Source organism: Typopeltis vanoorti, chromosome 24 (assembly GCF_054136105.1).
Source record: "Typopeltis vanoorti isolate ZY-2024b chromosome 24, IOZ_Tvanoo_1.0, whole genome shotgun sequence".
In the NCBI taxonomy this organism is placed as follows: Eukaryota; Metazoa; Arthropoda; class Arachnida; order Uropygi; family Thelyphonidae; genus Typopeltis; species Typopeltis vanoorti.
The window spans coordinates 49459713-49482942 of NC_143572.1; the positions used below are offsets into that span (position 1 = coordinate 49459713).

Sequence of the window (23230 nt, forward strand, 5' to 3'; positions counted from 1 at the left end):
GGTTGACAGGCTTTGAGAGGTGAAATGTAGACTGAAATACACAAAAATTGTTGAACAAAAAATGAAAAAGTTTGAAAACAAGAACCAAGGCTTGGAGATTCACTGGCAAATGTTGAAGTAAACATTGATTGATTCAAAAAGAGAGGCATGCAATTTAGTTGTCTGTAAGGATAGAAGAATCAGAACTCCATGGTGGGCTCAGGAAGTTTAAAGAGGCAATGAAGGAAAAGAAGAAAGCATATTTGAAGTTCCTGGTAAGTCATCCAGCTTGTGTTCTTAGATAATATAGGGAAATATGTAATTAGCAATGTGTAAAACTAGCTAAACAACAGTCATGGGAAGACTTTGGTAAGAACATAGAAAATAAATATCTGGAAGGTGGCAGAATCTTCTGGAGGCTATTGAAACACTTAGAAATGGAGGAAGGAGTACTGTGAAAGGAATCAGAGATGATCACATGAAAACTGAAGTTAAAGATATTCTCGATGTCTGGAGTAATTACTTTGAAAGACTGTTAATGAAATAATCCATGCATGATGGTAGAAAACTCTCAGCAGAAATGCAGTAGGAATACGTATACATACATGAGGCAGAAAAAAGTCATCAAAAACCTGAAATGTGGAAACACAGCTTGAGTAGATGAAATTCGGCAAGAAATATGGAGGTGTAAATGTTTTACAGTGGCATTGCATAATTAAGAAGGCCTCACCAGATGGTAGTATTCCAGATGATTGGAGCAGACCTCTCATAGTACTAATCGATAAAAAGGGAAACGAAGCTGAATGCAAGAATTACAGAGATATTTCCCTACTGAGTGTTTCTGGTGTGATTTATGCAAGTAAACTCGAGAAACGGCTAAGAAAAAAAGTGTGGAAGGGAAGCTTGGTGAAGAACAAGCTGCATTCAAGCCAAATAGAAGTTGTCAGGATCAGATTTTATCTTTAAGACAAATAGTTGTGAAATCTTGGAAATATAATAAGGATTTATTAAGCTTTGTTGATATGAAAAAGGCATATGACAAGGTGCCAAGAGGAGAGCTCTTCAAAGTGCTGCTGTTATATGGTGTAAATACGACATTATATAAAACAATACATAGTCTCTATTTAAACTGTAAGTCAGCAGTTAGACTTGAAATATGAAAAGAAAGATGGTTTGAAGTAAAATCAGATGTGCGATAAACATGCATATTATCTCCACTGTTATTCTTTATCTATATAGATCACATTATGAAGGAAAGTGGTATTAAATCTGATATCAAAATTGTTGATATCAATCTTAGGTCTTTACTTTATGCAGATGATGTAAATTCTCCTGCATAAATTCGTAGTTTTGTTTGCCTTGCGTCTCTTAGTGCATCTTTTTGTGTGTTTTTGGTGTGTTATAATTTATAATTTGATAAAATACGTTGCAAGTAAGTATGGCTCCAGTATGAAGGAAAATGGCAGCCAGTAATGATGGTTCACCATCTTTATCAAAGAACGGTAGTATAAAAGAGATGATTCAGTGTACTAGCTGCGAAATGTACGCTTTGCGGAGTGCGGTCGGAGTGTGGTTAGATGATAATAAAGGAGTGAATGTGTGAAGAAAATGTAGGGAGAATGAGAAATTGAAGAGTATTTCGGATCGTTAGTGTGATATTTTTGTCAAACTTCAGAATGAAGAAAATAGGGATATGACAAGAAACAGTGAGGTTGTACCAGAGAATTGTGAGCGTGTGAATGATAGTATTAATGGTTTTACTGAGAATAAAAAAGATGAGATAGACGCAACGAGTGATATCGCGTTGTTGAATGGTGCGATACAAAGAGCAAAACAGCAGCTAGAGCGTATGAGCTAAAGTCGACTGAATGAACCAGCCAATAATAAAAAGTATGACAGGAAAAATAGACGTATGAGTGTGAACATGAACAAAATGAAGGATAGATTGCTGTATGGAGACTTGTTAGTACGAGGTGTGATAGTAGAGGATTTGACAAAATCGTACCAACCTGGTGCGACCATAAAGGATGTAACTGAGTCTATTAGAAAGAAATGATTGTTGTGGCAGGTATGAATGATTTGAAAGGAGACAAAATGGAAATGATAGAAGACCTGAATGAATTGTTTGAGGTAGCAAAAGAAAAGAGTGAGAGAGTTAGAATGATTAGTCTTTTGCCACGGTATGACAGTGAAATGTTTAAAAGGAGGGCCATAATTGCGAATGAGTTTATGCGTGGGTTATGTATGACGAGTGGTGTGGAATTTGTGGACGTGTGGAGTAAGTTTGATGTGCGAAAGGATCTATATAAGATGGAATGCTTGCATTTGAATGGTTACGGTGTAAGAAGACTTGAGAAAGTGTTGCTGAATGTGGTGGATGTGCAAATTCAGGGAAACTAGATTTATTAAGGGGGGGGGGGGAGAGTAGATATACAGTCCTTAGGGAAGCAGTTGAATGTAAGAATGAATATAATATCCCGAGCAAATAAGGACAACAAATCTGAGTGGGATAGTTAATATAAGGCATCAAGGTAGGGTTGGGGCTAATGGGGGTCTTAAATTCATGTACACTAATACTAGGAGTATTAGGAACAAGAAGGAAGAGTTTTTGGCCATGGTTGGCACTTCCAGACCACAGGTTATTGGTATTAGTGAAACATGGCTGACTGTAGATGATATAGCTAGTGGGATTGAATGTGATGGGTATAGTATAGTGTGTTCAGGAATGACAGGGAGAATAAAATGGGGAGAGGAGTATTGTTGATGATAGCTGATGAGCTGCAGCCAAGGAGTATAGAAGTTGAATTGCAGGATAGAGAAAAGAGCACATTTGAGGCCATTTGGTGTGAGATTGTGGCTAGCAGAACTAAATATACAATTAGGTGCTGCTATAGACCAGGTGATGGAAAAGATGGTGGTGACAGTATGCACAAGCAAATAGAAGAAATGGGTGGAAGGAGGGTAATTATTATGAGAGATTTCAACTATGGTCGCATTGATTGGAGTGAGGAGAGAACACACAGGAGGAACGAATTGGATTTTATGCGATTATTAAGAGATAACTATCTGCAACAGCATGTAATGGAAAATACTAGGGGTCAGAGAGTGCTTGACCTAGTAATTACATCTGAGGATTTGGCTGTAACAAATATGACCACATTGCCACCAATCGGTGAGAGTGATCATAGGGTCTTGACTTGGGAGGTGGCTAAAGGTGTAGAATTTTCAATTAAGACAGGGTACATGTGGAATTATCGGGCTGGAAAGTATGACAAGCTTAGGAGTTTGATTGGTTCAGTGCCATGGCATATACAACTGCAAGTACTAGAAGTCGATAGTGCATGGGAGGTAGTTAAGAAGTATTTGCATGAAGCAATGGCTGACTGTATACCTAGAGTCCGAATAATAAATCAACTAGGGGTTAAATGGATGAATAACACCATTAAGCTTGAGCTGCAAAAAAAGAAACAACTATGGAGGGAATTTAAGAAGAAAGGTGACCGGCAGGCACATGAATGGTATAAGGCGCAGGCCAGAAGGGTAACGAGCGTGGTAAGAAAAGCAAAAAAGGATTACCAAAGAACATTGGCCATGCAGGCTAAAGAGAATCCTAAACAGTTTTTTAGATATGTAGCAAGTAAAAGGAAAAATGTACATGGCAGAATGATTTTAAAGAATGCCGATGGTAGGGAGGTAACTGAATCAGTTGATATAGTTGAGTTACTGAGTGAGCACTTTTCAAGAATATATCATCCAGGTGGTGACATTGCAGAAACGAATGTGCCAGTAGATTATACGGGAATTGTGGTGAATGCAGTGAAGGTGAGTAGTCTATTGCATAACCTCGATGTCAATACATCTGTGGGATTGGATGGTATACCAGCTCGTGTTGTACGAGAAGCAGCTAAAGAATTATTCAAGGTATAAAGAAATCAGGGTATAATTCTCAACAGTTCGTGGAAAAACTTGATCCTCTCTCTCAGTCAATCTGAACTGCAGCTGGCCAGTAATCACATTGCAAGTCTACAACAAACGCGCATGCGTGATAATGAATAAGAACAATAAGCCATCTTTGTCACGCGAAACGTGTAACCATAGATACTAGTTAGGTTTACAACGTTTTTTATGTTCCTTTTAATTTGCATTTACTTTCATATCTCCGTAATACCTTGAAAAAGCCAGACAGTTTGCTGGCGAAACTGGTAGTTTTTAATAAATGTTTATTTGTAAAATACTGGTCTGTATTAATAAAAGTGTATTTCAGCTAAAGAATTGTCAGTACCCTTGACCATTTTGTTTAATTTGAGTCTCGGGTCTGGGTTAGTCCTGAGGGGGTGGAAAGAGGGGAAAATAGTTCCACTGCATAAAGGTGGTTACAAGACTGCTGTTGTAAATTACTGACCGATTAGCATATCAGGAATCATTGTCAAGGTCTTAGAGAAATTAGTCAAGAAAAAAATACACGATTGGATAGATGAAAATGGGATATTGTATGGGGGACAACATGGTTTTGTGAAGGGTAGATCATGCCTCAGTAACTTGCTCACGTTTTATAACACAGTGACTGGCTGAACTGGATAAGGGTAATGGGTTTACAGTGATTCTACTGAACCTTGCCAAGGCCCTTGACAGGATACCAGATGGAACCCTAATCAGTAAACTGGAGCAGATGGGGATGGATATAGGGTTGGTGAGATGGATAAGAGGGTGGTTGATGGAGAGATACCAGATAGTGATTTATTCAGGAGTGGAGTCTAAAAGACGGCTTGTGACTAGTGGAGTACCACAGGGCTCTGTTCTTGGACCACTGCTTTTCAATTTGTTCATCAATGATATAGGAAAGGATTTGAGAGGAAGTGTTCACTTGTTTGCTGGTGATGGAGAGATGCAAAGTTGGGTAGAGCAATTATGAGTGCACAAGATGTCAAAATTTTACAGGATGATTTGGCTAGTTTGGTGGACTGGGCTAGGAAAAATGGATGTCAATTTAATGTGCCAAAGTGTAGGGTTATGCACTTTGGGGTGAAAAGAATAGCAGTAGTATATCGCATTGGTGGAACCATACTCCAGGAGATTGATGAGGCTAGGGATTTGTTAGTGTTGATGGATAGGGAATTGAAGTTTAGGGGACACATTGCAAAAGTGACTAAAACAGCTCACCAAATCACTTGGCTTCTGAAAAATACTTTAACATGCAGAGACAAGTTGTTGTTCCTCTGTATCGAGCCTTGATAAGACCCCATCTGGACTACTGTGCCCAGTTATGGGCATCAGGGTTTCTTCGTGATGGTGAGGAAGTGGAGAGGATCCAGAGACGAGTGACCAAGATGATAGCAGGTCTGTGGAATGAACCTTATGAGAATAGGTTGAAGATTTGTGGGTTGCAGAAATTGGACGATATGCGAAGGAGGGGTGATATGATTGAGACATTCAAATTACTGAAGTGTTTCTATAAGATTGATCCAGAAGATATTTTTGAAAATATGACTGGTGGTGGGAGGACTAGGGGCCATGAATGGAAGCTGGGCAAGAGCATGGTTGACAAGGGTTGTAGAGCTAGGTTTTTTACTTGGAGAGTAGAGAATGAGTGGAATAAGCTTCCAGAGTCTGTTGTGGGTGCTACGACCGTGAATGAGTTCAAGGCAAGGTATGATAGATACTGTGTGAATGTTGAATAGTTGTTCTTGACATGATGTTAGGGCCTCCCTCGATGAGTCTGTCGACTCCTTGGAGTTGCCTGGAACAACAATAATAATAATAATAATAATAAATTCAGTTCATGTCTGCAAGATTCCCTGACTAACTATTATAATAAATTTGGTATGAAAATCAGCAATAAAAAGACAAAGACAATGAAAACAGGAAAAAACAAACATTGAAAACATCAGCTGTATACTGAATAGTCAACCTATAGAACAAATAAAACATTTCTGCTAATTAACATAATTTTTAGTGAAGATGGTAAATTAAATAGACTATTGTTCTCAGATTTGTTCCCCAGGATTTGAAGGGGATAAATTAATTATGGAAAGGTACAAAGGCAGATGACAAAGATAGTTTCAGGACTGTACAATGTTAGTTATGAGTATTGGCTGAAAGAATGTGGACTGCAGAGTTTAGTGGATAGAAGAAGGAGAGGAGAGGTGATATGATCGAGACTTTTAAACTGTTGAGAGGTGGTTACAAGGTTGACACTGGGGAGTTCTGTCGCTTGGTTGAACAGCAGGAAGGAGTGATGACCAGGGGCCATCCCTGGAAGTTACAAAAGGAAACTGTGATCAAGAGTGTGAAGAGTGGTTTCTTTGCATGGAGGGTGGTTGAACCATGGAATGCATTGCCTGATAGAGTGGTCAGAGCAAGAACGGTCAATGAGTTTAAGGAGTGGTATGATAGACTTTGTGTTTCCTCTGAGGGACCTCCCACAATGAGTCTTGATAGACTTTGTTTCCTAGGAAGGACCTCTCATGATGAGTCTTTTGACTGCATGGAGGCCTGAATAATAATAATAATAATAATATGGAAATAGGCAACAGAATTAGTAAAACTGGTATGGTAGGAAATTAGCTAAATAAATTTATATAAAATTTGAAAGAAATTAGTCAAAACACTAAATTAGCTGTATACAAGACAATGCTCAAACCAGTTTTAACTTATGGATCTGAAAATGCTTGATCAAAGACTAGAGACCTCTGCTAGTAGAGTTCTGAGAAAGATTAGTGGAGTGAACAGATGGCGTTAACAGCTTAAGAATGAGGATATTAGAAAAAAAATTGTCATTGTTAGCATTCAGGAATGTGTTAGTAGAGCTAATCTGAAGTGGTATGGTCAATTAAGCAAAATGGAAGAGGTAAGATTAGAAAAACAAGTGTCCTTTGCCAGATTAGCAGGGAAAAGACACAGAGGAAGAGCAAGATGTAGATGGATTGATACAGTGAAAAGTGCCTTAAGGATAGGGTGTACCATGGAATTGGAAATTTTTTTTAATTAATTAACTTTTATTTTAATTATTATTAATTATATAAAATTAATTAAATTAATTAAAAATTGAATTTTTATTTAAAAATATTAATTTTTGTGTCAAAATGAAACTTTTTTTGACCCAAAATTTGTTTCATAAACTTTTTTTATGAAACAAATAATTTTTTTTTAGTTCCAATTTGCTACAGATATTCTGTCATGTCTATTAAACAATATAAACTAAAATTATTGAGCAAATATCAGTTCCTTTAAAGTTATGAAATTTAATTTGTCCATATAATGGTTATTATTATTACTACCCCAAGACCTCATGGAGTCAAAGACTCATCTGGGAGGTCCTTTTATCACACACACACACACACACACACACACAGCTCATCATACCATGCTTGAACACATTCAAACTCCCTGCAGACACTACATTCTCAGGCAAGGCATTCCAATCATTTACAACTCTGCATGAAAAAACCCTGCCTCTCACTCCCCCTACTCACACCCTCTTTATATAGTTTCCAGGGATAACCTCTGGTTCTCCCCAATCTCCCACTATTTTATGTAGAACCTCTCCAGCATTGATCCTATAACAACCCCTTACCAACATGTAGGTCTCTATCATATCTCCCCTCTTCCTCCTACCCACCAGACTCTGCAAATTACATCTTCTCAATCTTTCCTCATACTCGACATTCCAGAGGTCAGAAACTACCTTAGTCAGTTGCCTTTGGATGCTTTTCAACAGCTGTCCTTCTGAAAACCAGGTGACCAAATCTGGGCACAGTAGCCCATGTGTGGCCTAATCAAAGCCTTATATAACAGAACAAGAATCTCCCTACTTCTACACGTCAATGTCCTCCACATCATTCCCAGAAGGCTTTGTGTTGTCTTCACAATTTTGGCAATGTGTACCTTATTTGAGATCCTTATCCACTATCACCCCAGATCTCTTATTTCTTCCACCTCCAACAATATATCCTCACCAAGCATAAATTCTGCATCCCATCTTTGTTTTCCAAATTTTAAAACCTTATATTTTGCAACATTGAACTCACATTGATCCCCAATTCCATTCCCAATCACTCAATTTATTCAAGTCTTCTTGTAAGGCCACAACATCTTCACTACTCTTCATTGTTCGTCCCAACTTTGCATCATGTGCAAACAACTGAGTATCTCCATCCAAATCTTCACCTATATCGTTAATATACAAGTTAAACAGTAATGGCCCCCAAAATAGACCCCCAAGGCACTCCACTGGTGACTTTCCTTTTACTGGATATCGCTCCCCCATACACAGCTTGTTGATACCTATGAGACAGCCAGTCTCCAATCCAATGCACTAATCTAATATCTAACCCCATCTGCTCTAGTTCAACTATCAATTTATCATGAAGTACTCTATCAAAAGCCTTTGCGAAATCTAAGTTACTGTATTATTCTCCTCTGTCAAAGGAAGCAATCACTTTATTGTAATAAGTAAGTAGATTACTAAAACATGACCTCCCTTTAGCAAATCCATGCTGTCCAACAAAGATAATACCATTGTTTTCAACCCAACTCTGGATCCTAGTTCTCACAAGCTTCTCCAACAACTTAACCACAACACCTGACACACAGATAGGCCTATAGTTTGATGCTTGAGTTCAGTCATCTCCTTTATGAAGTGGCAAACTCTTGTCCTCCTTCCACTCTTTAGGAACTTGACCAAGTGCAAGACTCATATTAAAAAAATATGTAAAGACAGGTGTCAACTCCCTGGCCTTATTAACATCTAGTTTACTCAACTTCCCCATATACCTCTTGCTCACTTACAGTCACTGGCAGTATTTCCCTCTTGTATCTCTACTTTGTATGGATATAACTCTTTCTCTATCATCAATAGCACTCCCCCTCCTCCCTTTTTACCCCTTCTATCCTCACGAAACACACCATACCCTTCCATTATTACACAAATCTTGCATGTTTGAAAAATAAACTTAAAAAATAAAAATTAAAATACATATCAATGATTATAATTTTAGTTCAATATATTCTGGATATATTAAGCTGTGTTAGAAAAAAAAAAAAATAATATTCTAGGACTAATAGTTTTTAAGATATCTTGCCAAAACGAAGTGCAGTGTGTTAAAATTTAAAAACCAGAGAAAAATCAATTTAAAGTTTATAACTATAACTCAAAATATAGGAAGTTTTGAGCTATCTCAAAAGATAATTCAAAATGTAAGAAGTTTTGAGTACGAAAATTATTGAATATATTCTTTAGTATATAAACTTTATAAAAACAAAAAAAAAAATGATTTTCTTATTTTTACCTCAAAACTATGATTTTTTGAGAGGTACCCTATAGAAGATCTGATAGTATTGGAATCTTGACAGATAACAGATTAATTTTCAGGAAAATTGTTGATCCGAAGTTAGTTATGTTGTAACGTTTTTTTTCTTTTTTTTTCATGTTGTATTGTCAGGGTACATATTGAGATATTTTAATGATGATGATGGAGATGTTAGAAAGAAACATGGCATTATTAGCAGTTAACTATATGTAAAAAGAGCTGTTTTTTTAGGTGGTATTGCCTTAAACAGAAATAATAGAGAAGCGGATAAAATATTAGCAAAACAGATGTTAGGTGCAAGCAATGCATAATGTAGACTCTGAGTAAGATTGAGATGTAAATGAATTGATGTAGTTAGTATTGTATTTGATATCCAACAATGCTAAAGGCCTCACAAATAGTATGTTAATGTCGAAGACAAGTGTTCATAAAAAATGCTAAATATTTATGAGCAACTGCCATTATGAATGCTAATGTAAACTTAAATTGGGTTGTACATCTAAACTATTCTGCATAGATAGATCTGGTTGTTTTTTCTGATCCTATCAACTTTTTCATTCTTTGGAATGAAGAAGTTGATAGATCAGGCAGTGAGTAACAAAGATAGGTCTGTTGAATGCATTCTCTCGCTCTGAGTATAGATAGAACTTTAGTCACTTACAAAGTCTATTTGGCAGGTGTTAGAATGTAGTTGGCTAAAATGGTGAAAGAAATTGTGTTAGAATGTAGTTGGCTAAAATGTGAGGACCTTTCTTAATACATGGGAAAGTGGAATATGGGCAGAATGGGTTACCAAACTCATTCATGAATGTTTTGTCTTTGAAGATTACCCCCACCCACCCACACAAATTAGTAATAATAATTAATATTATCATATCATCCTGTATACCTCTACCTCTTGAAGTTACACATCTGGAAATAATGATCATGACTAAATGCTGTATTATTAGTATGATTTTTTAGGGTTATATTGAGTCATGTTGCTTATCATAGGAAGTCTGTCTATATGACCATCACAGGGACTGCCATACCTTGTTTTAAAACTATGCTTAAAGTTGAGAAATCCTTGGTTGGTTGAAATGTTTTTAAGTGACATGATGTTCTACTATCATGCTTAGAAATGTTACACATGAAAACCTAAATTTATGTGAAATAAATTTATTAGCTGTAATTAATTTCTTTAATTTTTCTAAGTATGTCAGCTTAACACACTGATATTAATACAATATCACTAAAGAGGAAAGTCAATGGTGGTGTTCCTCAGGGATCTGTTTTAGGACTATTGCTGTTTAACCTGTATGTTAACAATATTAGCAAGGATTTGGATGGGGATATTCAGTTGTTTGCAGATAATGCAAAGTTTGGACGAACTGTGAAGAGTAGAACAGGTGTTTTATCCTTACAAGAAGACTTGAATAGATTGAGTAAATGGGCACGGGGTGGGGATGGCAGTTCGATATTGCAAAATGTAAGGTTTTAAATTTTGAAAAACAAAGATGGGATGTAGAATTTATACTTATAATTATATGTTCATTGGGCATCCACAGATGCCATATGGCCACTCCAATGCTCGATGACATGCCACACCAGTCCTTGTAGTGGTCCTGTCATATGCTTTTTTGGAGGCTTCAATTCTCTGAAGATCAGTTGCTTCCCACACACCATCCATTTATCTCATTGATGGTCTATCCCTTCTTCTTTTTCCAGGAACTTTACTTTTCATTACTGTTCTAAGAAGTAAGGAGATTCTTGTTCCATTATATAAGGCTCTGATTACACTGCATATAGACTACTATGCACAGATTTGGTCACCTGGTTTTCAAAACAATGACAATATGTTGGAAAGGGTCCAGAGCTGACTGACTAAGGTAGTTTCTGATCTCTTAAATATTGAATATGAGGAAAGATTGAGAAGGTGCAATGTACGGAGTCTAGTAAAGAAGAGGAAGAAGGGTGATATGATAGAGACCTACAAGTTAGTAAGGGGTTGCTATAGGATCGGTGTTGGAGAGGTTTTACAGAAAATGGTGGGAGATCAGGGGAGAACAAGAGATCATCCCTGGAACCTGTATAAGGAAGGTGTGAACAAGGGTGTGAAAAGCAGGTTTTTGGCATCCAGAGTTGTGAATTATTGGAATGCCTTGACTGAGAGGGTGGTGTCTGCAGAGAATTTGAGTGTGTTTAAGACGTGGTATGATGAGCTATGTGTGTACGACAAAAGGACCTCCTAGATGAGTCTTTGACTCCATGGATCTTAGGATAATAAAAATAATATTATTAAAATATTATAATGCTGTCAGTATCCATTCTCAAAATGCTTGTAATAATGCTGGTAAGATAGCATGCATAGATTACAACAAGTTAGCAGCAGTAAGAGAGCCGGTGGTGAGTTAGCAGTCTTGAGCAGTAACACAGTGGACATGCAAGGTAGTGAAAATGCGATTTGTGTAAATGGATGGCACTTAAAATCTAATTGAAGACATGAAAGCAGAGTTGATAAAGATGAAGCAAGAGATTAAATTTGTAAAGAATGAACTGAGGAGAATTATGGATTTGCATGGGAATATGAGGAAGAATAGGACGAGAGATTTGAAAGAAATGTTGATTGATTTAAGAATTGCAATCTATGAAGATTCGATGATAAAAGGTGTGGTGAATGAAAAGGTGTGCAAGGTCTGTTTTCCAGGAAGTAGAATGAGCAGAGTGGTTGAAGCATTGGATAAGAGGAGTATGCGAGAAAAAGAATTGGTAATTTGCACAAATGATCAGACTAGTAACAAGAAGAATGTAAGAAGGGATGTCATGAGGCTGCTAAGAAGAGTGAAAGATAACATTTCAGTAGGTAAGGTAGTCAGCATGTTGCCCAGGTATGATAATGATGAGTTGAGAAGGCAAGCAAAGATTATAATGGTATGGTAGCAGAGTTGTGTGGGGAGAAAGGAGTTCATTTTGTGAATGTGTGGGATCAGTCTGAGGGACAGATAGAGCTGTATAAAAGAGATGGGCTACATTTGAATGGATTCATTGTGAGTCAGTTGGAGAAACTGTTGCTGTAAGAGAAAATAACTGAAATGAATGTAAAACCTGAGGAAGCAAAGAGGTGTTTTGGAAGAGAAGGTTAGTAAGGTAGACAAGTTTGTAAATAGAGAGGTGAGTGTCATGAGTGAAGAGAATAAGAGAGAAGGAACAAAGATTGGACAGTGAAACTAGGTGGGTCACAGTGGATAGGGAGACACTGCATGAAAAGTGTAGATGATAGTTTCATGAGCAGATGTGTGAGTGCACAAGAAAGGATGAAAAAGTCGAGGATATGGGGGCGACACTTATATCTGGAGAGGGGTGTGATATCAGTGACGATAGACAGGAATGTACATAAGGGGAGTGTAGAGGAGTCATCTCTGAGAAGCGGGATTATTGAGACTTGCTATAGAAACAGAAATGAGTTAGTGTGTATTTTACAAATGATAGACGTATTCTATCATTTGTAAAATAGGGAATGGAATTGTATCACTGATAGAGTTCTTTTGGGCCAAAAATTGTCAGTATAAGTGAGCCATGGTTTAACAAGAATGACGTTCTGACAGGAGTGGAAATGGAGGGATATGTAGTCATTCGTGAAGACACACAAAGCAAAAAAAAGGGAAGAGCAATGTTATTGATGATGGCAGGGGAATTGTGCCCATCTAGGTTGAAATGCGAGGAACAAATACTGACAGTGGTTTGGAAGAAGTATGGTGTCAAGCGGTAGTGAACAGAATAAAATGCTTAGTAAGATGTTGCTCTAGACCTGATAATGTGGAAGGCAGAGTGAGAAGGAAATGTTTAGACAAATTGGACTGTCTAATAAGAAAAAGGTGATTATTATGGTTGATTTCTATTACGGTAATATAGAGAGCAATGAAGAGACTGCATCAGGAAATAAAAGAGAATGAATTTCTTGAGTTACTAAGGGACAGCTACCTTAAGCAGTACATAATAGAGACCACTGTATATTGTTGAAAATGAAGTATAACATCATCCTTCAGTTTCTAAAAGTGACCATGAAGTGATCACTTGGGTGGTGGCCAACCATATCAGGACTTTTGTGAGAAAGGGTTATATGTGGAACTATAAGGCGGATGATTATGGGAAACTCAGGAGGTGGCTTACAGTGATATCACAGAATGGAGAATTGCATGAGAAGGAAATCACTGTTGCTTGGTCTCTACTCAGGAATTAGCTGGCAGAGACAATGACTGTGAGTGTATTTCAAGGTTTAGGAGATTAATAAGGTAGGTGTAAAATTATTATTATTATTATTCAGGCCTCCATGGAGTCAAAAGACTCATCGTGGGAGGTCCTTTCTAAGAAACACAAGTCTATCAAGACTCATCGAGGGAGGTCCCTCCAAGGAAACACAAAGTCTATCATACCACTCCTTAAACGCATTGACCGATCTCGATCTCACCACTCCATCAGGCAATGCATTCCATGGTTCAACCACCCATCATGCAAAGAAACCACTCCTCACCCTCTTTCTCACTGTTTCCTTTCATAACTTCCAGGGATGACCCCTTGTCATGACTCCTTCCCACTGTTCAACGAAGCGAAGGAACTCCCCAGCGTCAACCCTGTAAGCACCTCTCAACAGTTTAAAAGTCTCTATCATATCACTCTCTCCTTCTTCTATACACCAAACTCTGCAGTCCACACTCTCTCAGCTGATCCTCATAACTAACATTCTACAGTTCTGAAACCATCTTTGTTATCCACCTTTGTACCCTTTCCACAGTTAATTTATCCCCTTCAAATCCTGGGGACCAGATCTGAGAACAATAGTCTAAGTGTGGTCTGATCAGAATCTTATACAATGGAATGATAATCATTTTATCTCTGCAGGTCAGTGTCCTTCTCATTATTGCAGCAATCCTCTGTGTTACTTCACTACCTTTGCAATATGTCCCCTAAATTTCAGTTCTCTATCAATTATCAACCCCAGATCTCTTGTCTCCCCCTACTTCCTCCAGTTTAACTCCTCCCATAGAGTATGCAGTGTCCCATCAATGTGTCCTAAACCTCAAGACCTTACATTTTGCTGCATTAAACTGACACCCCCATTCATTTGCCCATCTGTCTAGCTTATTCAAATCCTCTTGCAGGGCTACCACATCTGCACTATTACTAATAACCCTTCCCAGCTTTGCATCATCCACAAACAACTGAATATCCACGTGCAATCCACTGACAATGTCATTGATATAAAGATTAAACAATATAGGTCCCACCACTGAGCCCTGTGGAACACCACTTGTAACCTTCTGCCTCTTTGATACTGCTCCACTATACACAACTCTGATACCTATCGGACAGCCAATCCTGAATCTAGTTGACCAATCTGACATCCAGACCCATATGCTGCAACTTGAATATCAGCTTATCATGTGGCACCCTGTCAAATGCCTTTGCTAAGTCTAGGAAAATGGCAGTATATGCCCTTCCCTCATCTAATGCTCTTGTAACTTTATCATAAAAAGATAACATTCCCCTCATCTGCCCAATGCTGTATACGGTCCCTCACTACTTTCTCCAATATCTTACTAACTACTGATGACACACAAACTGGCTTATAATTAGACACATCCAGTCTGCTACTGCCCTTATGGAATGGCACTATCTTACCTTCCTTCCATTCCATGGGCACCTTTCTCGCAGCCAGACCTTCATTGAAAAGACAGGTCAAAGGCACTGTCAGTTCCTTAGCACGTTATCTTAAAACTCGTGTTGAAATACCATCCAGTCCCACCACTTTACTAACATCCAGAGTACTCAGTATGTGGAAAACATACTTGCCTCCTGCACCTCTAAACCTCGAACCTGCCCTATCCCTCTAGTATTAAAATTGATTCCTCCAGTAAAGAAATACTCCAATAAAGTGTTCATTGAACAATTCCACTATGTCCTCTGCATCAGTCACTGTATTCCCATTTTTATCCCACAATGTCATTCTTCCATAGTCATTTCTCCTCCTACTGGCCACATAGCTAAAAAATTCCCTAGGATTTTCCTTGGATCTAATAGCCAATCTTTTCTCGTATTCCAGTTTTGCCTTCCTTACCATACTAGTCACTCTCCTGGCCTGTGTCTTATATTCTTCATGCATCTTATCTTCACCGGTGTCCTTATATCTCTTCCATAGCCTCTTTTTCGCATGCAGTTTAATATTGTTTGTCATCCACTTTACTCCAAATTGTGTCCTCTTCTTCACTCGTGGAATACTGCTTACCATTGCTGCTAACAAATATTCCTTCACAATTTCCCAAGCACTAATGATATCCCAGCCTTCCAATTCCTCCCTCCACGAAATTTCACCAAGTTGACGTCTAAGACTATTATAATCACCTGCTTTATAATTCCACATACGTTCCCGTCTCTTTGATATTCCTGCATGTGTCTATTCATTTTCCAAGTCAAAACCATATGGTCACTTTCTCGAACTGGTGGGAGAGATGTCATCTCAATTATTATCAACTCTTCTGATGCTATAATTGAATCCAAAACTCTTGAACCCCTTTCCCTCTGTTACATGTTGCCTAAGACATTTGTCCCTCAAAAATTCTAGAGATTCCATTCCCTTATTACTACATGCATCTTCCTCTCCCCAATTTATACTGCTGTAGTTAAAATCTCCCATAACAATCATTCTTCTTGCACTTGCCAAGCTTAACTGTCTAAACATCTCCTGGTCTCCACCCTCTGTGCACCTTGGTCTGTAGCAACACCCCACTATGTATCCTGTCTTGCCCACCTCCACCTCACACCATATGCTTTCAAAATCATTAGTGTCACAGCTTTCCAAAGCCTCCACTCGTAGAGGGCATCGTCACTTATCATAAGCAGTACTCCACCACCACGCTTTCCCTTCCTATCCTGCCAAAAAATGCTGTACCCAGCTACTTCCATTCCTGTTATTATATCCTTTTCTGTCAACCACGTCTTGGTGATCCCGATAATCTTTGGCCAGGCTGATGCTATCAGTGCCCCCAATTCCCCTCCCTTATTCTGAATACTCCTGGCATTAGTATAAATCATAAAAAAGCCATTGTTTCTGTACCCAGTATTATCCCCTCTAGACTCCACTGTGCTCAGCGTTACGTGATGTTGTCCCCCTTCTCCCAAGTAGCCATTCCCACAACAGGCCACACCTGCTACCATCCACACTGGGACACACTGACTCGTTCAGAACAGCAATCTCTCCAGATGCCTACGTCTTTCCTCATTCAAATGCAAGCAGTCTCTCGCATACAGTTCCTCTCTGCCCTCAAATGCACTCCAAGCATCCACATATTCCAACCCTCTCTTTTGACACATTCTGGCTATTATGCCATTCAATTTTCATACCTATTCATTATCATACCTAGGCAACACACACTATCTTTCCTCTCTGTGTCTTCTTTCGTACCACCTCAAGCAAGAATCTCATATCTCTCGCTGCCCTATTTACACCACCACTCAAGTCATTTGTTCTCACCATCACAATCATCTCATCCACGCTTACACCTCTCTTAACTGCCAAAGTCACACTTTCTATCTTTCCTCCTGGAAAACACTCCTCACGCATCCTATCTTGAACACCACGATTTATTGAGTTCCCATACATTGCACCTCTTGTCACCCTATTCCTTGATTGCTCACATGCATCCCTCACTCTCTCTCTCTCTCTCTCTCCTGTACCAGTTTCTCTCTGTGCTGCCCTACTTACCCGCCTTCCTGACATCACTCTACCCCTAGTCCCTGTGCTCCCTTGCATTCCTCTCATTCCCTCTCTCCTGCTGTGTCCATTCTTTCCTCTTCTATCATTCCTGTATCTGACACTCATTCTCTCTCTTCCACTTATCCTATTCTCACCTCTTCTATCATTCATACAACTCTGTCTCATTCCCTCTCTTCTACTGTTCCCATTCTCTCTTCTTCTACCATTCTCATAACTCTATCATTTCCTTTCCTCTATTGTTCCTATTTTCTCCTCTTCTCTCATTCCTATAACTCTCTCTCTCACTCCTCCTCTGATTCACCTTGCATTTGTCTCTTCCATTTGCCTAATCTCATCTTTCACACTTCTCATCTCATTCCCAGACATTCCACCTGCTCTTTCAGCTCATCTATCTCTCTCTATAAATCTGCCACTCTTTTTAATGGATGACTAAAGAGGAGTAGCATGCAGTCTGGAAATAAAAGGCATTGTGGAGGCAGTGCAAGATGACTGAAGATAATCAATTACATGAGGAGTACAAAGAGCAAGCAAGGAAGGTGATTCACTTAAGAAAGGTAGCAAAAGTGCAGTATGAGCAGCAGTTAGCAAATTATATTAAAAGAAATCCTAGAGAGTTTTTTTCAATATGTGGCCAGTAGAAGCAAGAATGTTTATGGGAGGATGATGTTGGTCAGTGATAATAGGAGAATGATAAACACTGAGGAAGATGTAGAAGAGGTGTTAAATGAGCATTTTATTAAAGCATTCTATCCTTCTGATTTTAACATAATGTAGATCTTGAGAGCAGTGGGAATGGAGGAAGAACCACTGGTGATAAGTGAGTAAGAGATATATGAGGAAGATATAGAAGAGGTGTTAAATGAGCATTTTATTAAAGTATTCTATCCTTCTGATTTTAACATAATGTAGATCTCGAGAGCAGTGGGAATGGGGGAGGAACCACTGATAAGTGAGTCGGAGATATATGAGGAATTGAGTAAACTTGATGTCAACAAAGCCATGGGACTTGATGGTATATCACCACATGTCTTGAAGTAATGTTCCAGGGAGTTAACCACACCTTTAAAGTATATTTTTAATATGAGTCTTCAATTAGTCCAGGTCCTGAAGGAATGGAAAGATTGCAAAATTGTTTCACTTCATAAAGGAGGTGATAAGAGTAAGGCTTCAAATTATAGACTAATCAGCTTGTTTTGAGTTGTGGTCAAAAGTTGGTGTTGGAGAAGACAGGGATTCAGAAAAGGGTGGATAGTAGTAGAATTCTCTTTAATGAACAGCATGGGTTTGCTAAAAGAATATTGTGTTTTAGCAGTCTGCTTACTTATTTTAGCAAGGTGACAAATACATTGGACAAGAGAGAGGCATTACAGTAGCATATTTAGATTTTGCAAAGGGTTTTGATAGATTTCCACATGAGAAACTAGTAATTAAATTGGAACAGATGTGGTTGTATAGTAGATTAGTGCACTGGATTGGAGATTGGCTGTCTGATAGATATCAACAGGCTGTGTATGGGAAGTGATTTCCCCAAAGAGGAAAGTCACTAGTGGCATGCCACAGGTATCTGTTTGAGGCAATTATTGTTTAATCTGCAAATGATATTGTAAAGGGCTTAAATGATGATATATATAGTTGTTTGCAGATGTTGCTAAGATGGGGGGAGTTGCAGATGCAGTAAAACAGATATTGTAGCTTTGCAAGAGTACCTAAATAGACTGGCTGAATAAGTGAGTATATGGGGATGTCAGTTTCATTTTGCAAAGTGTAAGTTTTTAAAATTTGGGATGCAGAGTATGGAATTGGTGGGGATATTTTAAAGGAGGTGGAGGAGATGAAAGATTTGGGGGGTTATGGTGGATAGGGACTTGAAATTTCATGGATATTTTTCTAAAATTGTGAGGACAGTACAGCAAATTATGGGATTGATCCAAGAACACTGAAGTGCAGAAGTAAGGATCTTTTGATTCCATTGTACAAGACTTTGATCAGGCTGCATATGGATTACTGTGCACAGATTTGGTTGCCAGGTTTTTTAAAGGATGATGAGATGGGCCATAGATGATTGATTAAATTGATTTCTGGTCTCTGGAATGTGGAATATGAGGACAGATTGAGAGAATGCAAATTATAGAGCCTAATGAATAGAAGGAAAGGTCAAGACATGATCGAGATGTATAAGTTCATAATAGATAATTACTAGATTAGCATTGAAAGTTTTTCCACTTGGTTATACTATAAATTAAAGATACCAAGAAATTGTATATTTGGTTTAATCCTTTATCCAAGTGTAAGCAAACAAAGTTTGCACCTGAAATATAATCAGAACAGATCAACTCATGTATAGAATCTAATGACTTCTTATGGGTATGTATAATGCTATGCATTATGGGAATGGTCACTTATGTATATGATTTGCCCTGCTCTGATTATATTTCAGGCACAAACTTTGTTTGCTTACACTTGTATAAAGGATTAAACCAAGTATATAATTTCTTGGTATCTTTAATTTTAGTATAACCAAGTGGAAAAACTTCCAACAACTATCTCTAATCCAGAGTATTTTAATAATAAGGTGTGACACCTTTTGGCTACTTGTATGCGAAAATATGACTTCTGGGAGGGGTATGGCCTTTCCCATAATACATAGCATTATACATGCCTGTAAGGATAGGTGTTGAAAGTTTAATTTTCACTTGGTTAGATTATAATAAATTTAGTTTAATCCTTTATCCAAGTGTGAGCAAACAAAGTTTGCGCCTGAAAATATCTTCAGGACTGAGGTAAAGCAGTACAACACTAGGCAACTCGGAGCAAAGGTGGACCAAACTAGCATCACTCCTATCTCAGTATCTCCCATAATGCAAAACACATCTCCTTGCAGACCAGTTTTGACCTTTATTGAGGTTTCGTCAGTGGGAGCCAGGTCCAGAAGTGGAGATAACAAGACAGAAGCAATGGAGAGGTCATCTTTACCTATAAGAGTTGCCAAAAAGTGTTCCACCTTATTATTAAATTACTCTGGATTTAGAGGAAGATGTTGAAAGTTTATTTTTTACTTGGTTAGACTATAATTTAGTTTAATCCTTTATCCAAGTGTGAGCAAACAAAGTTTGCACCTGAACTTTCAACATCTTTCTCTAAATCCAGAGTAATTTAATAATAAGGTGGCACACCTTTGGGTAACTCCTATAGGTAAAGATGACCTCTCCATTGCATCTGCCTTGGTATCTCCACTTCTGGGACTGGCTCCCCACTGACAAGACCTCAATAAAAGTCGAAACTTGTCTGGATAGTGGCCCTTCCCTTAATGCATAACATTATACATATCCGCAAGGAGATGTGTTTTGCATTATGGGAGATACAGAGATAGGAGTGATATTTTCAGGCACAAACTTTGTTTGCTCACACTTGGATAAAGGATTAATCTAAATTTATTATTGTAAGGGTATGTGCTTTGCATTATGGGATACTAAGGCAAGTGATGTGAAGTCATTAGCTTCTACATATGATTTGCCCTGTCCTGATTATATTTCAGGTGCAAACTTTGTTTGCTTACACTTGGATAAAGGATAAACCAAATATATAATTTCTTGGTATCTTTAACCAGATTAGCATGGTTCTTCATGTCTTCTGATATTCTGGAGATGAGAAGAACAAGAGGCCATCCCTAGGAGCTGTATAAGGGTAGGGTGAGAGGAGTAGATTTTTTGAATGGAGAGTAATGGGTGATGATTCAAATGCATTGCGTGAGGGTGAGGTGAGTGCAGGGACAGTGATTGTATTTAAAGCAAGGTATGATGAGCTGTGCATGTGAGAATAGGACCTCCCACGATGAATCTCTTGACTCCGTGGAGCGCTATTAATAATAATAATTTGGATTCAGTTTTTGTCCTTTGTGTGTGTGTGTGTGTGTGTGTTCAAAATATAAGCTATGCATATATATTACTTTTTTTTTTTTCAGAATTGCAGAAAATCCATCCCAAAGTTATGCTCTAATAATAGATGGTGTTAGTCTAATTTTTGCCTTAAATGACTACTGTGATTTATTTTATAAGATATCCCAGTTCTGTGTATCTGTATTATGTTGTCGGTTGTCTCCACTCCAGAAAGCAGATGTAAGTTTTGTATATTTCATATTATCTAAATTTTATTATCAGATATAATTTGTCCATTTATTTTTTTAATTAACACAAAAAACACAAGGAATAATTAATACTATTTATTTAAGACTATATATTCCTTATGTTTTTCATGTTAAATAAGAGATACCTTTTGTGGCACAAGTATCTTTTAAAAAACAGCTTTCCATTTTAAAATTAAATTGACAATTTAAATCATTCTTATAAATATATAAAATTAGAGGCGAGTTTCAGCATATATTTTATTACCTTAACGTATTTGTACTTTTGGCCATATATTCCACATGTTGCTCATCAGGGCAGGAACTCACTTAAATGTATAGAGTGTGCCCATTAAGTAATGAGACAATCAAAACAAGAATTATATTTGGAATTGTCAATTACACAGATTAAGAATAATTTCCCTTCGACCCAATATAATGTTTACATCTGTTGTGCAGGTGATTGAAGACACAGTGGAAGTCCTAAACAGGAACCTTGTTTAGTCTCTGTGCCACACTGTGTTGGATTTTCTCTGTCGCTGAAGCACTTCCCTTTCAACCACATTTAATCTTTGGGAAGAGGAAAAAGTTTGCAGGAGATATGTCAGCAAATAGGGAGGGTGATGTTCGATCACTCAAATCAACTTAGAACCCAGAAACTGTTTCCTAGATAGCGCACAGTGTGTGGGCAACAGAAACCAATTGTTGGTGTGGAACAGTTCTTTCCTGACATGTTGCATGTGGGCATACAGATGTTACATTACTCCTAAATAATACTGACCATTCACTGTGATGCCCTCAGGAATAAATTCATGGTGTATAATTCCAGCAGCGAAAATAAACAGTGACCATTGTCTTGACATGTGATTTTTACAACCTGACTTTCTTCTGCTGGGGAGAAAACGTTTCACACTATTCCATGTTCTGGCATTTCATTTCTGGATCAAACTAAAAACACCAGCTTTGATCACCAGCAACAATTCTTTGCAACAAGTCCCGATCTAGATCAACTGAATGGATCAAATTTTGACAACATGCAATCCATTGCTCTCCGTTTGTCAATGTGTGTTGCACAAATCTCAAACAAATCTTCCTCTTGTACAAATCTCTTTCTAAGATTAATCTGGCCATTTCCTTACTGACACTAAACAGTATAGCAAGTAGCCTAGTGGTTATTTGCTTATCTTGGACAACAATTTCACTAACTTTCACAACATTTTTATTTGTCCCTGCAGAAACTGGCTATCCACAGCATGGTTCATTCTCCAAAAACTCCTTCTCCTCTTCAAACATTGAAAAACAGTGGAACACCTGTGCACGTCTCAGACAGTCATCACCATAAACTTTTTTTAGGCCTCGGTAACTTCTGTAGCAGTTTTTCCTAATTTACTGTAAAATTTTATCACAACTCTGCCCAATGATGCCACATAAAAACTGATGTGTCACTTCACTTGAACGTTGCACTTGTAATTATAACATACTCTAGCAGTCCATACTATAAACATGTTTGTTACTTTTATTCATTAGCTGTCTTTTACAAAAATCAGCTCATTACTTAACTGGCACACTTTGTATATCATCCTGTTTGCATTGGAATTGGAATAGTGTATTTTTAGAAATTTATCAATATTTATAGAATGCCAATTTTTTCCTTTTTTTGGAATTTTTTCTTTTTTTCATATGAGAATTTTTGTATAAAACTTTTATTTGTGTACTGCATCAGTAAAATAGCAAATCTCCTAAGTTCACGCAGATCGGTGCCAGAGTTTCTTGGTGATGGGGAGGAGATGGAGAGGATACAGAGGTTAGCGACCAAGATGGTAACAGGTCTATGGAATGAACCTTATGAGAACAGATTGAAGATTTGTGGATTACAGAACCTGGTTGATAGGTGGAAAATGGATGATATGATTGAGACATATAAATTGCTGAGGGATTTTTACAGGATTAATTGAGAGGAAATTTTTCAGAACAGGTGTGGTGGGAGAACTAGGGACTGTCGATGAAAACTGAGTAAGAGTCGTTAGCAAGGGTATTAGAACTATGTTTTTTTTTATTGGAGAGTGGTGAATG

General features: G+C 37.9%; 1 protein-coding gene across 6 annotated transcripts in view; it reads left to right on the top strand.

Annotated features, from left to right (window-relative positions):
• The window catches only part of LOC150093183 (phospholipid-transporting ATPase IF-like), a 799705-nt gene that overhangs the window by 451034 nt on the left and 325441 nt on the right, over positions 1-23230 (top strand). For all 6 annotated transcript variants that reach the window (XM_090413774.1, XM_090413776.1, XM_090413778.1 and 3 more), the window contains one exon: positions 20999-21152. In XM_090413774.1, coding sequence (XP_090269900.1) covers positions 20999-21152 — 154 coding nt within the window. The remainder of the gene's footprint in view (positions 1-20998; positions 21153-23230) is intronic.